This window comes from Daucus carota, chromosome 5 (genome assembly GCF_001625215.2).
Source record: "Daucus carota subsp. sativus chromosome 5, DH1 v3.0, whole genome shotgun sequence".
Taxonomy (NCBI): Eukaryota; Viridiplantae; Streptophyta; class Magnoliopsida; order Apiales; family Apiaceae; genus Daucus; species Daucus carota.
Genome location: NC_030385.2, coordinates 33,411,243 through 33,425,822, shown reverse-complemented (window position 1 = coordinate 33,425,822; position 14,580 = coordinate 33,411,243). Strand labels below are relative to the sequence as shown.

General features: G+C 35.0%; 2 protein-coding genes across 5 annotated transcripts; one reads left to right on the top strand and one right to left on the bottom strand.

Annotated features, from left to right (window-relative positions):
- The first annotated feature begins 4,950 nt into the window (after positions 1-4,950).
- On the top strand, positions 4,951-7,595 carry LOC108223242 (gibberellin 2-beta-dioxygenase 2). The gene is made up of 3 exons (XM_017397395.2): positions 4,951-5,567; positions 6,578-6,977; positions 7,064-7,595. The coding sequence occupies exons 1-3, from the start codon at positions 5,185-5,187 to the stop codon at positions 7,337-7,339; spliced, it is 1,059 nt and encodes a 352-aa protein (XP_017252884.1). The 5' UTR covers positions 4,951-5,184; the 3' UTR covers positions 7,340-7,595.
- A 2,791-nt stretch (positions 7,596-10,386) lies between these two features.
- LOC108223243 (ADP-ribosylation factor 1) lies at positions 10,387-13,461 on the bottom strand. Of its 4 annotated transcripts, none has more exons than XM_017397397.2 (7): positions 13,314-13,437; positions 12,039-12,197; positions 11,761-11,831; positions 11,168-11,287; positions 10,945-11,063; positions 10,784-10,865; positions 10,387-10,669 (listed from the first exon to the last, which is right to left on the bottom strand). In XM_017397397.2, exons 2-7 carry the CDS (start codon positions 12,184-12,186, stop codon positions 10,664-10,666), a joined length of 546 nt encoding a protein of 181 aa, XP_017252886.1. In that variant the 5' UTR covers positions 12,187-12,197; positions 13,314-13,437; the 3' UTR covers positions 10,387-10,663. The 4 variants fall into 4 exon arrangements, with proteins under 4 accessions (XP_017252886.1, XP_063949448.1, XP_017252887.1 ...); XM_064093378.1 differs by having other exon boundaries at positions 13,230-13,352; XM_017397398.2 differs by lacking the exon at positions 10,387-10,669 and having other exon boundaries at positions 10,757-10,865; positions 13,314-13,461.
- Between the last annotated feature and the right edge of the window lie 1,119 nt (positions 13,462-14,580).

Sequence of the window (14,580 nt, the reverse complement as noted above, 5' to 3'; positions counted from 1 at the left end):
GCGTCCCCGGTCATCTCTTCATGTCCGAGGGTTAGATGGTAAACTTTCTTGAACGAAAGGAACTCCTGGGAGCGGCTTTTGTATTCTGATACAAATCGTTTATACGAGAAAGTATCTTGTGACAAAAAAAAAAAAAAAAAAACCCCTCTGTTTCTGAAAAGAGAAACATGATTGAATCACAAGTCAACTTGGGCATGATTCCACCAAATGTGATCCATCCTCTTTAAGCTGCATATTCCTCAAACTTAATCTAGTTAATTAGCATAAACCTTGCTTATGTCCTATCTAATTGCCAAATAATTGCTCATGATTGCAAATCATCTACCGTATGCATGTTCATAATTGATAAATGTGTGCGAGACCTATATGCGTGTCTGCAGATACATGATAACGACTCTTGCGTGCCGAAGCCTAGAAAGCTAAGTATAAACACAAGAAAGCATGCAGACAACGAGACAAGCAATAATAACAAGTCTACCAGGAATATATGTAATGAAACAATTATTAGATTCCAAATAACTACCTCAATTATTACCAGTCTAAAAGGGCAGTCCATTGCATGGTGTTAATATGCACAAATCATAAACATACGTGCACTAGTTTATGTATACATTTGTCCATCGATGCTCCAATGCTTTCTTGAGTCTTTGTGAATCTTGTAAACAGTTAGTCTGGCAACTAGCTGTCTCAGATTGTATTTTACTGCTTGTGTGCATATGGGTTTTGTTGTTTTACGAATGGAGCGAGTGATGAAAGTGTTTCATATTCGAAGATGAGTTGTATTACTAAGTAGATGCATTCAGAGTTTAGAGAGATTGGAAGTAGGACCTGGCATGATTGCATGAATAATTACATTAGCAGTTAACAGTTAGCACACGTCATTATATTATATTTCAGCTCCATAGTTTAGACCAGAGTATTAAACTAAACTATTTGTTGATTGAGTAATTCAGTAATCAACAAAAATAGACATTAAAATCAAGATATGTGACGGCGACAGTTTCTTGAAATTTGTACGGGAGAACGGTGGTGATGAAAGTAAGAGCTGACTGAAATTAAGATTTTGAGTTGTTTGCTCTCAACTTGTGTTTTTCTAATTTGCTTACTTATTCCTTTAGATCAAGAGCGATACGTACGTAGTTTCAATTGCTCGAATTTACTATTCTTTCGAGCCGCATTTCTTAAATAGGCTAAATAAAATGAGGCCTAGTTATGAATCTCGCAGCATGTTGATTGGTTCAAGATTTTTCGAATTTCACTCAGATTCGAATTCTCCCAAACTCAATACAACACAGACTACAATGCAATTGATTCGAATTCAAATGCAATGGATTTCCCGACGAGCAATACACACAAACTACAAAGATAGAGTCTTCCGAGATATGTTTTCGAGAAGATCCCACAAACTCTCCAACGGGACAACCCGTTATAATACACGTAAGGCCTTATCTAGTCTTCATCCGCTACTTTCTACTAAGGGTGGCTCGTCAAGATGCAAAACAGGGTCTTCGAACATCGACGATAAATCCCATCCATAACTAAGGACGCCCCCAAGCACTAAATGTCCTCTCTCGCTACAGGGCACACCCTCTGTGTCTTCACACATACGTGACCCAAATACCCGTCCACAACTTGTCCACTAGTCTTTATATGAATCCGACCCATGCAAATCAATCCATTATTAAAATAAAAAAAAACATAATATAGCACAAAATTTAACGAGCGGGGCGATAGTTGAAAAAATATTATAATGTTTATATATACTGGATTTCAAGTGTCTTAAATTGTTTATTTTCCACATTTTCGTGGATTTAGTACGTAAATATGGATGTTGGAATTAGTTTCTTTAATAACATATTACTTATTCAATTGAAACTAAATTTCTTACTTTTGTTTCTTGCGATTTTAATATCGAAGGCGTGCCGATTGAATCAAATTGATATTTTTAAAATTGAAACTGATTCGTCAATAAAAAATTTACAATTTCGATTATGATTTTATCCTGAATCAAACCGTCTCTCCCGTCTGAATCACCCACTTGTTTTCACGTTCAATAATTCTTTCTAACAACCAGCTTCTATTGTAGATATATTTGAACTCATTCCGCAGCAAGCTTAAGTCGAAGAATAGTTTAAAAATCATCTAAACCTGATCTTCACGGAAATATATATATTAGAATATAAAATAAATATATAATACATAGTCTGCCGAATAATATAATTCTTGTTATAATTTTTGAACGCCGTATATATTTAAAATGTTAAATACGTCACTACGTAATCGGTATACTGTTTATATTAATAAAAAAAATATAGTAACAATAAATGAATGACACAATAAATGAAGGTCCCATGTTAGAAACATAGATAATGCTAACATAATTGCTAAGCACCGAACTGGTTACATTGAATACTAGCGTGTCCTTAATTAGTCAGAAACGTGTCCTTAATGTGTCACAATACTCTGAGGGGAGCCCCACTAAAAGCACCTTAAAGTTGAAACATTAATATAGGCATCCACTTGCATTGTTTCCTTGTTTAGCGGTAGCCGGCTATTAAGTGAGGTGACAATTAGCATAAAGCAGGCCATAATCAGACCAAGTGACTAATTCCAACTTAATTAATGATTATTGATTTGTACGCTTAGATGATCTAGGTTGTTTCTTGTTGATTTTCTCTTGCGTGATGCCTGTGTGTGTGCTAATTGCCCGCCTACAACTGGACCTAGATGGACATAGTTAACATGCTTAATCCTACTTAGTGAACATAGAACATATATTAACAAGTGGATCTATGTCTTTGTTAGTAGGAGCCAGCACTCACATTTTGCTAAATCTAGGGGTTACTCCAATGCTAAATTAATTGTTTATCTTTATCCTACTAGACACAAGAGTATTAGTTTATGTAGTAATCCTGTACTTCCTTGATCCTCTATATATGTTAGTAATACTTTTTTTAAAAAGTTATTCTTATATCATGTCATCCTCCTTGTGATATAAATTCTTTAACAAGTTTTGAAGCAGTTCTTTCTTACATCTATTTATGAAATTGACTAATTCATACACACACATATATCATTTAACTAAATTTAATATATTTGTCAAAGATAAAATAACTAAACGCATTTCGGCAAAAAAAAAAATAACTAAACACATTTTACAACTAACTTTTCTCAAAAACAACATTTAGAATGTACAAAAATAAGCAGAATTTCCTCATGCATTAGAGATACTGTAAACAAATGTTTACTATTTACTCCATCCGTCCCTCTGGGAAGTATAGGTTTGGAATGGACACGGAGATTAAGAAAAATGTATAAAGTTGGGTAAAGTAATAAGGAAAAAGAAAAGAAAAGTAGGTAAAGTGGTGGGACCCATAAATATTCAATTGATAGATTTGATAAGGAAAAAGAAAAGAAAAGTAGGTAAAGTGGTGGGACCCATAAATATTCAATTGATAGATTTGAAAAAGTAGATGGAAGTAGTGGATGGGTGAGATTTTTATATTATAAAAGTTTACTATTTTGAGAAAGTTTTGAAATGTATAAAATTGAATGGGACATCCCGAAAAGGAAAATGTATAAAATTCAAAGGGACGGAGTGAGTAACTGATTATATAGTTTGAATGTTTCACAAATTTCCAATTGTATGTAAAAAAAAATTTAGAAATCGATCAACGTTTTAAATCAAAATATTTTTAAGATGTGTAAAAAATGTCAAACCAACTGCAATATTTAATATAATAGCTTTATATATCCGTTTTTCTTAGACTCTGGTTTCGAGGCCGCGTTACAAGTGTTAACAAACCTTGACTGTGGAAAGTGTATCACGTTGACTCGCAGAAAAGCCTGCATCTGGAAATCAAAAATGTTTCGTACCAAACTTTGGTTGTTAACAATTATTTGATTAAAAAAATTATTTATTTTAGGAGAAAAGTTTTTTCACTTTAAATAAAAAAAATATTCACAATATATTTCACATTTTTTATACAATAAAAATGAAAAATTAGCAAAACTTTTAAAATGCCTTATATTATTTGATAAGAAAAACAATTAAAGGAATACTCTAAGAATAAGAAGCAAAGAGAGCAGAATTTGGTGAATAAGAAAATGGTAAAGTAGAGGGTGGTAACATGTGAGGTGTTGGGGGTGGGATAAGAAGTCAAAACAACATCCGCGTATCGGGGATCGTAATAATCGGAATGGACCATGTTTGGTCAAATGGGGTGCTCCACCTTAGACAAACAGCCGCTGCTATTTCCTTTCTTTCTTAACTACGCTTTGTAGGGTCACTTTTCAGCCGTTTTGCTCCTCTTTCTCTTCGCCAATCGCCATATATTACTCCTACTTTTAATCAGGTTCTCTAGTTGACATCTCACAATATCAAGTTTGGATTAACGGGGTGTTTCATCATTTTAATCCGCTAATCTTAGTTTGTTAGCGGATTGAAATAAAGATTTGAGCTCAAAAATTAATTTTTAAAAAATTAGTTTGAGAAGTTTTTAGGTTATAGGTTTTGATATGTGTCATAAAAAGCTAGTCAAACAGCTATTTACCAAACAATTTTACAAGAAGCCGCTAATTTAATCCGCTAGTCGAAATATCTATTTCAATCAGTTAGTCAAAACATCTAATTCAATCCACTAACAACTAACTGCTAACAGCTGATTCTCAAAGACTGATGATATACTATGCATCATATTGCCTTATGTGATGCTGATTATAATTATTATATGAAAACATGCTATAATTTGATGTATAAAACATTATTCATATTTCAAATCTTATCAGGACTCAAAAATAATATTTTGGTGCAAAATATAATAGAAAAGTTGTTCACTATACTAGAGCAATTGAAATATAAAATGTAATATTCCTCTGATGTTCGATAATAATTGAAGCCGGTACCGTGATGCTTTATATAATTGGTGGCCGGTACTCAAAAGTCTTCCCAAGCATAGACCTTGTTTACTCATTAAAAATAAATAAAATATTCTCTCTCTTCTCACTCACCCCTTTATAAATAGCTGACCACAACAAGCAATATTCCCTCAAAATATTTTCCTACTCCACAACTCTTAAACTCCATCCTTCCTCTAATTAGCAACCTCAGTTGCCTTCCGATCAGAAAACGTATATCTCGAACTCGACTCGAAAAATATATCAGTTCCGCAAAAATCGAGAAACATGGGTGTGCAAACTCCAAACCTTATGCGCAACAAAAAGACATGTAGAGCTGTAGGAATCCCGACCATTGATCTTTCAATGGACAGGACTTTAGTTGCTCAACTTATTATCAGAGCCTGTGAAGAACATGGGTTTTTCAGGCTCACTAACCACGGGGTGTCCAGTGAAATTATTTCGAGAATTGAAGAACAAAGTTACGGGTTTTTCGCCAAGTCAGCTTCGGAAAAACAAGCAGCGGGACCTCCAACTCCGTTCGGCTATGGTTGCAAAAGCATTGGCTTCCATGGAGATAAGGGTGAGCTTGAATATCTCTTACTTGACGCCAATCCTTCCTCGATTCCTGAATCAACCAAAGCCATCTCCAACGACCCCGAAAAATTCAGGTAATTCACCAAGACTGATAAATCTGTTCTTATATATTCATAGCATGCAACATTGTTATAAGGACACCAGCCGATGACAGAAATTTAAATACTCGAGTCCGTACATTTACGGAGACTCGAAACTTCAATCATTCTTTTGACATTTTTACTATAAGGAAAAATTATGGTAGAGGTCATTGTTCTGAGGATAGAAAGTTATGTGTGTCACCTTTCTTTTATCGGACACACAAGTAAATAGTCAACTTTTCAAAAGTACTCTCCCAGAGATTTTTGCCTTGCGTGTTTGGCACAACAGAGATAGTTTATAAAAATTATACGTGTATAATACTGTGTGGTCAGCACTATGATTATTCGCCTACCCAGCAATGGGACAGGAGACCGGCCATAAATTATTAATTAGGTACACATTTTCTTCACAATCTTTTGGTCAGATTTGCAGTTAAGTATACTAGAATATGCCTGTTTGGCCTTAAACCCGTTCTTGTTTTATAAGTCAGAATCAGCTTATTCAGTCGGACAGTGAAAACGATATAAGATTCTGTGAAAATAGTTGCACGTGCATTAAGCATTTGTAACGCGGAGTCTGCTGACTCTGTCAATGAAATCACAACATGCAATTAATATATTTTTAGTACCTAATGTCTCTGTTAGCTGAAGCTGCCGGACATACCTAGAAAAACCTTTCCATGGCCACACATTGCCAAGCTAACAAGAAATTGTGACATATATTAGGCGGACAGTACTAAATTTAATCAACAATGTGATATGTCAAATGTCGAAAGTTGTTTATTAATGTCAACTTGGGTATGCCCCTTGTATCTGCAGATGTCGAGATTGTGACTTGTTTTACTCGTTCTTAGTTTAGTAGTTGTAAAGAATCTCTGCATTTTTTATTCCGCAGACATGTATTTTTAATTTTCTGATAATTGCTATCTGGTATGCCAAGTTGAAGTTATAACAGAACAGTAGTCATTGGTTTTGCTCACGGATTTTGACTTGTCATATTGCAGTTGTGTTGTTGATGATTATGTGCAAGCTGTCAGGGATCTGACATGTGATATTCTTGATCTTGTGGCGGAGGGCTTAGGGCTCGAAGACAGAGCTACGTTTAGTAGGCTCATTGATGATGTTGAAAGTGATTCTGTTTTTCGGGTCAATCATTATCCTCCATTTGATCAGAATCAGAAGGTTTTGAATCCAGTTTCCAAGTTTCAAGTGCTTGATACTAATGTTGCAAACAATGGAACTCCTTCTCGTGTCGGATTTGGAGAACATTCAGACCCTCAGATTCTGACAATTTTGCGATCTAATGATGTTGGGGGGCTTCAGATTTGTTCATGTGATGGACTCTGGAGCTCTGTTCCTCCGAATCCTAGTGAATTCTGTGTGCTTGTTGGTGATACATTTCAGGTAATTACTCCAGAAAAACGAACTTAAACATTATTAGATATCCATAAATTAGATTCGTTTGCTGACCTTGTGTTTTTGAAATGCAGGCTCTGACAAATGATAGGTTCAAGAGTGTGAGACATCGAGTCATGGCAAACTCGAACAAGCCAAGACTATCTATGATGTACTTTGGTGCACCATCCCTCAACGCGATGGTCTCTCCCCTACCGCAGATGGTATCATCCCACAGTCCTACCCTTTACAAGCCCTTCACTTGGTGTGAATTCAAGAAAGCTGCATTCTCTCTGCGTTTGGCTGGTCGACGTCTTGATCAGTTCAAGTATAGTTACAACTACAACGATGATAAAATGACGGAATGCTGATATTCTCTGGACCATGGAGCTAGCTCACATACTGGTAGACCGATAAAAAGATTCATCAGATCCCTTGGTTTTGGCCGGTTCAAGACTCAGTGGAGGCAGAAGTTTGTTTCAAGAAGTACATGAGTTTGTGCATATAGGGTGAGTAGATGGAGGGTGATTTTGTAATACATTAATGAATATGAGTGATTCTTTTTAGAATGTAGATGAAGAGTCTGATCAAATTTATATAAGAAAATGCTTTATGTTGCCTAGTAAATTATATTCTAGAACAGAGATGAATCAAAGTGACAAGTGTGATGAAATTGTAAGTGGGCAAAGAGTTGTCCAACAAACATCAGACTCATTCCAAGAAGGCTCAGCTTTGATGAGCGACATATAGCCCGTTTGGCTGAGCTTAAAATTGTGACTTATGACTTAACGTGGCTTAATGTGATAATTTTAAACTAACTTCTGGTTTTAAGTCAGGTTCCGACTTATATATGACTTAAGTTAGTGTTTCACCCATATTACAAACAACATTTTCCAGCTTAAAGTCAGAAACAATTTAAAATTCATAACTTAGAAGCTCATTATACGTGCTGCACAATTTGCATGAAATTATCTCACCTACGCCCCTAAACAATCTGCATCAAGTAACAAGCTTCTTTCCCCACAAAACTTGTGAAGTGATGAACTGTTCAGGTCAATCCAATCCAAACCTAACTATAATCTACAAACTAGCAGCTACCAAGTATTTCAAAGATGGTTACCAAGTTTTTATAACAAAATATTTCGGTGCTGTTTATTCATTATATATAACAAGTATCTAGTCTATATATTTACATATGAGCTAGCTAGCTAGCTATAAATGGCTTCTCTGATGTTGATGCTGGAAGCTCTAGTTCGAGGTCAACAGGACACAGCAATCGACTCTGATTCTGCAGAGAAGTGTGAAGAATCGTTGCAAGAGAACATCAGAGATGAAATTGGCGATGAGACGCGAAATTGGTGTTCTGTTTATCATTATGCATTGGGTTCCTCAGGTGCAGAGAAGGAAATGCGTACTTGGAAAATTGCTCAGATATGTATCTGGCCATGAAATTTATGGATTCGATGTTTCTGGAAATTTTAGGAGCCTGTACGGAAAATATTGTATTCCTATCTTATTTTTAATGAAGTAATGATCAGAAGTAATAAAATCCATTTTCTCTAATAATTTTTTAACTCTGAATTGTATTGGCCAGTCAGGGGGTGTCATTCGATCATTTTTAAACAATTGAGGATTCCCCCGGAGCTAGGCTGCAATTGATCAATTTCAACAAGTCTCTTGTAATATGAAATTTCCCAAGAGGCCATTGATTTAATGCCATAAACATATATCATAGAATTCTTTTTTATTTTTTGAGTCCCAGATTTCGTTGGATTTATGGCCACAAAAACGGTAACTTTTTTGAGAAATTAGCAGAGATTTCCTAGTGCAGAGAAATTAGCAGAGAAAATTTTCCCCTAATCTATATTATTCAGTACACTTGACATGCACTTGCCCAGTATTTCCCTCTTTGACTCTTTTGAACAGGGATATCAACGGCAATATATATTACCCTCCCCCAACCCAGCTTATTACGTATAATTTACCCTCTCCACCTTACTTTTAGAGACCCCGCATATATCTTACGTTCTCCATCTTACTCTACCCTCCCCGCTTAATGCGTACATCTTATCCTCTTCGCCTTACACTAATGCGTACATCTTGACATATCAATCTCTTATACTAATAAGTACATCTTAACATATACATCCCGCTTAATAGGTACATTTCATCCTCTCAACCTTGCACTGCACAATCCTCATTTAATCCGTATATCTTAACCTTAGGTCACCAAACAGTGTTTAATCTCACGTGACGTACATCTTACGTCCGCTCAAGAAGGGATATGATATATTTGGTTTTGGCTTAATTTACTGCTGCAACAAAATTTCTTGAGCCGACTTTGGTTGCGCACCTCAACCACCCCCTTAATGCGTACATATCCTCTTCACCTTACTCTCAAAGACCCCGCGTATATCTTATCCTTTCCATCTTACTCTACCCTCCGCACTTAATGCGCACATCTTATCATCTCCACTTACACTTTCCATTTTACTCTACCCTCCCCACTTGATGCGCACATCTTATCATCTCCACCTTATACTAATACGTACATCTTAACATATCCATCCCTTATACTAATGTGTGCATCTTAATATATCCATCCCGTTTGATAGGTACATTTTATTGTCTTGGCCTTGCACTTCTCAGCCTTACGCTCCACACTCCACAGACCTCGTTTAACTCCACACTCCACAGACCTCTTTTAATCCGTATATCTTAACCTCTCCACCTTACTCTTTTCAAATATGTCGCTAAGCCCCACTTAATATCCGGGGGCGTACCATCTTAATTCCACTCAAGGCGGGATATGGTATATTTGGTTTTGGCTTAATTTACTGCTGCAACAAAATTTCTTGAGCCAACTGTGGTTCGAGCTGAGGAGGACCTCAACCACCCCACCCCAATAGAATGTGTCACATAATACCTCAACCACTAATGATTTTGTTCTGGCCAAATTAGGATCAGACATAAGTATTGATTTTCCTTCATCAAAAGCCATCCATGGATATCAGATGGACGGAACAAACTGCTGGAATAAAACTATTTGCCTAACGCAATTAACCTAGTGTACCATAGTCTGCTGGTAACAACAAGAGTTTGAGAGTGACTAGATGGATGTAGGATTTGTTCCTTCAAAAATAAAAAGGCTCATGCAACATTATTATTAATGGCAACAATGCCAGTGTGTGCAACATAACAAGTGGCATAAACGACACAACAGAAACCTGCAAAGACTGGCCAAGATAATTACATGCACCTGAAAAACTATCCAACGAATCTAGAGGGGTATAAATCTATTAACTTCAATTAACCCCCACCCCCCCTTTTACCTGCAAAAGAGAGACTATCCCTACATAAAGAATGTGTTGCTCGTTAATTTATGAGAGAAAATTCTTGAACATTCTCAAAACTATGATTGCATAATAAACTGTAACACATCACTTATCATATATATAGAGTACCATAACAAACCATGTATGAAACAGAACCATAACAAACCTACAAGAAACAAAATGAACATTTAAAGAGACCTCAAACATAGTAAAGAGGTCAACATAAAGACATAGTACACAACTTGGAAGCAAAAAAAAAATGCAAAAACCACTATCCGACTGTCTTGACAGATCTCAGAACAAAAGAATATGAAGAACTCTATCTGGTTGCAGTGAAGATTCAAACTCTGAGCAAGATGTCTACGACTGCAATTGCAAATTCCGGAATATAAGCAAACCCGTGAAATTTAAAGTATAATTAAGTTTGCATATTTGCAAGTATAGCACTCATCACTGAGTCAAATATTCCTATAAGTTTACCTTGTTTGCAATGTTATTGGAGAGCCAGTCCAGACCTTCATATAAACCTTCACCTGAAGTGGCACATGTGCTCTGGATGTACCTGTAACAACATAACTGTGTTATGAGAGAGGAGGGAGGGAGGGATGGCAGAAGAAAAGCGGGCCTTGTAATCTGTTTACCAGTGGCGCTGACGAAGAGAATGAAGGCCAAGCTTATCAGTAATCTCAGCAGCATTCATAGCATTAGGAAGATCTTGTTTGTTTGCGAATACAAGTAGGACAGCATCCCTTAACTCATCCTATACAAGTGTAAAAGCTAATATTATCAAACCATAAAATGGAAGGATTCAAAACAATTGCTGCTGCGGCATATTTCAACATCGAAAAAAGTGATGCCTATTACCTCATTAAGCATCCTGTGCAACTCATCCCTTGCTTCGACTACACGATCTCGATCATTGCTATCAACCACAAATATGAGGCCCTGAGTATTCTGGAAGTAATGTCTCCACAAAGGGCGGATCTGCAAGAACAGTAATTCAGATCAAATATTTGATTCAAGACCTGAAGTGTATTACTTTATAATGGAATGATCTCATTCTTGATAGTGAAATTTGGTATATGTTCAAATCTAGCAGATATTCAGCTACAACAAGATGGGAGTTTAAGCCCAACATGTCACTGATCTCTAACTTTTCTATATGAAACAAAAAGATCAAACTTCAAGACTTTGCATGAATCAATACCCCAGCAGAAAGGTTATAGTCAGACATTCATGATATTTCAGCATATACTACAGATTATAGATTATGTATCACATAATTAAGCACATGTTATAAACACAAAACACTTACAACATGAATGTTCACATTTGTTTATACTGAATATACTAACAAGCTTCAACATAACGGAAAAATTGAAGATAAATAAACTAATAGTAATAAAAAGAAAGGCTCCATTATTTAATTTTGCTTAGCAATAATTCAGTATATATACCTTGTCCTGGCCTCCGACATCCCAGACGGTAAAGCTGATGTTCTTGTATTCAACAGTTTCCACGTTAAATCCTAATTAATATTCAGATACAAGCAATAAGTACTAGATTCTATACAAGAAGAGAAACTGTCCCAGAGGGGCTTTTGGGTTTTCAGGTGATATAAAATTTCTTTGAAGTAAATAAGACAGAGAGCTAAAAGATATTGTTCATATGTTGAAAAAGAAGCACCCAAATGTGTATATGTAACAAGAATGTGAGGAGGTATCTTTAATCTTACCAATAGTAGGAATTGTGGTAACTATCTCTCCCAGCTTAAGCTTGTAAAGAATAGTTGTTTTACCAGCTGCATCGAGACCCACCATCAGTATGCGCATCTCTTTCTTGGCAAAGAGCCGACTGAAGAGTTTGGTAAAGGACAGCCCCATCTTTAGCACTCCTGATGTATAAGTCCCAAATCAAGTTAATGGGATCCGATGAGGGCAGTTACTAAATTAACTGAAAAGCTAAAGGCATCTGCAGGCTCACAATTTTGATACAGGAAAACAAGAAATTATAGCACTCAAATCTACCATTATTTTGTTAAATACACCGATGTATTCAAGAAACTTTTAATTCATTTCATAGCACAACCTCAACATCAGGAACAAAATAATGCATTGAACATAAGCTTCGATTCACAATCTAAGTAATAACAGTAGAAACTTGGTCCAGAGCATAACGAGTGAGTGTAACAAGTAATTCATTGGTGAAGTCAATCCGTTGTTACTAATTTACATTTTGGTAACACTGTTAATAATCACAAAACTAACACATGAATATAACTAAAACTCAGTCACCCTTTTTTATGGTAGCGACAAATTTAGTAGTTGATTGCATATGAGATTGACAGTTGCGACTAAATACAAAGATTTGATATTAACATATATGTCCAAGTATAACCGCGAGCAACATCACTACATGGTTCTCAACAAAAACAATACAACATGAGAGCAACAACACTACACGGTTTTCAACAAAAACAATTACAACACGCAGTTCAAATGTCCAAAACTTGTAAGTTTTAATACTACACCGTTCTAAACAAACAACTGTACAATCTTAAGTCTAAATGTCAGGAAATCTGAAAAATTGGACCTAAATTGCCGCAAATTGATGCAAAATAATCCTTTAAACCGAAAATTTCAGCTAACTCAATTGCGATTCAGCAATATTTGCAACAGATTAAGATCATATACTTGCACATTGATCAGATCTGAAAAAATCAAACTCGATTCTAAATCTGATATTAACAACAAACAATCACAATCATGACCAAATCAATTACAAGCTGAAGACAAACCAATCTACACAGCGAAATCAAACAGAATTCACATAGTTAATATCGATCAACATTCAAATCGCGATATGTATTAACCAGATCTAGATAAATGTGCATCCGAAAATTAAATTCAAAAATCATTCATCGAACCTCAATTGCAAACAATGTTTGTAAGAGGCGAAGAGATTTGAAAAAGATATGCATACATATGAGACACAGAGAAAGTTAAAGTACCTAAAAATGGTAGATTTCGAAGGAGAGGAAAACAGAGCGAAGGGGTGTGTGTAATGTGCGTATGTATAGATCCAGTGCTGGAGGGATCCCTCCGTCCCCTTTTACTTGTCCCTTTTGAAAAAATAACGCATCTTAAGAAAAAAAAAACGCATCTTAAGAAAAAAATGTTAGGTGGATATCTTGTTTTCATACATATCCCTAATAAATGTAATGAATTAGATAGGGTTGTGTGTATATATATGCTAGTCAAACATTGGAAATTGTTACATTTTGAAAAAACATACAAAAAATTGCTTTGAAAAGAGAAATGGACAAGTAATTTGGGACAAATTTTTTTTTCAAAAAGGACATGTAAAAAGGGACGGAGGGAGTAACATTTTAAAAGGAAAAGACTTTTGGCGATATTTTGTATAATGAGAAATTTTATATCATACTATCTCGATTATATTGTATTCTCATAAACAAATATAATATTTGTAGTATAAAATTTAGTTGTATTTTTCTTGTCATCCCGAAAAGAAAAAAAATCTAATAAATATTCCATTTTATAACTAGAAGTCTACTCTTATATTATTAAACAATTTCAAACACTAAAAACAACAGCGATGATGTAATCCAAGATAAAAATTGCATCATTACATTATTAAGTTATCATGTGATTGGTAAGATAAATATTTTTTTTTCTTATAAATAAAAAGTTAAAAAATATGAAATATATAATTTATAATTAGTTAAAAATAAATAAAAATAAAATTATAATTAAGGATATATATTATTAAAAATATCTATTAATAGATGTATTATACTTCAAGAAAAACTGGGAATCAAATAAAAAATTTATATAAATGAACCTGAATTTTTTTTTAAACCTCTAATGTGTCTATAAGAACTTATATCACCAAACCTCCTCGATACTCTGAAGAAAAAAGCTCTCATCCTCTTCTTTTTTTCTTAACTGTCTTTGGAGTTTTCATCGATTTTCACATGTGAAAAATCCTAAATAAATTAATTTCTTTATTTCATTCTGTTTTGTTCCCAATTTATTGGGTTTTTTAGGTGAATTTTGTTCCCAATTTATTGGGTTTTGTTTATTCTCTTTGGTGAGAGATTGGTGTGTTTTAATGTCTAAGGGTCTGTTTGAGACTGCTGTTAAAAAGTGCTGGTAAAAAAAGTGTTGTTGTAGAAATCAGATAACTGTTGAGTTGGGCTCCTTGGAGTACAGATATATTGGAGTCCTTGGAGACCCTATCTCATACCATTGGATTAA

Excerpts from the sequence above, each read along its gene's own strand:
- LOC108223242 (XM_017397395.2), top strand. The coding sequence starts at position 5,185 with ATGGGTGTGCAAACTCCAAACCTTATGCGCAACAAAAAGACATGTAGA. Across the intron at positions 5,568-6,577 it reads AACGACCCCGAAAAATTCAG|TTGTGTTGTTGATGATTATG; the intron begins GTAATTCACCAA and ends GTCATATTGCAG. Across the intron at positions 6,978-7,063 it reads TTGTTGGTGATACATTTCAG|GCTCTGACAAATGATAGGTT; the intron begins GTAATTACTCCA and ends TTTGAAATGCAG.
- LOC108223243 (XM_017397398.2), bottom strand. The coding sequence starts at position 12,186 with ATGGGGCTGTCCTTTACCAAACTCTTCAGTCGGCTCTTTGCCAAGAAA. Across the intron at positions 11,288-11,760 it reads ATGTCGGAGGCCAGGACAAG|ATCCGCCCTTTGTGGAGACA; the intron begins GTATATATACTG and ends CTGTTCTTGCAG. Across the intron at positions 10,866-10,944 it reads TCTCTTCGTCAGCGCCACTG|GTACATCCAGAGCACATGTG; the intron begins GTAAACAGATTA and ends ATGTTGTTACAG.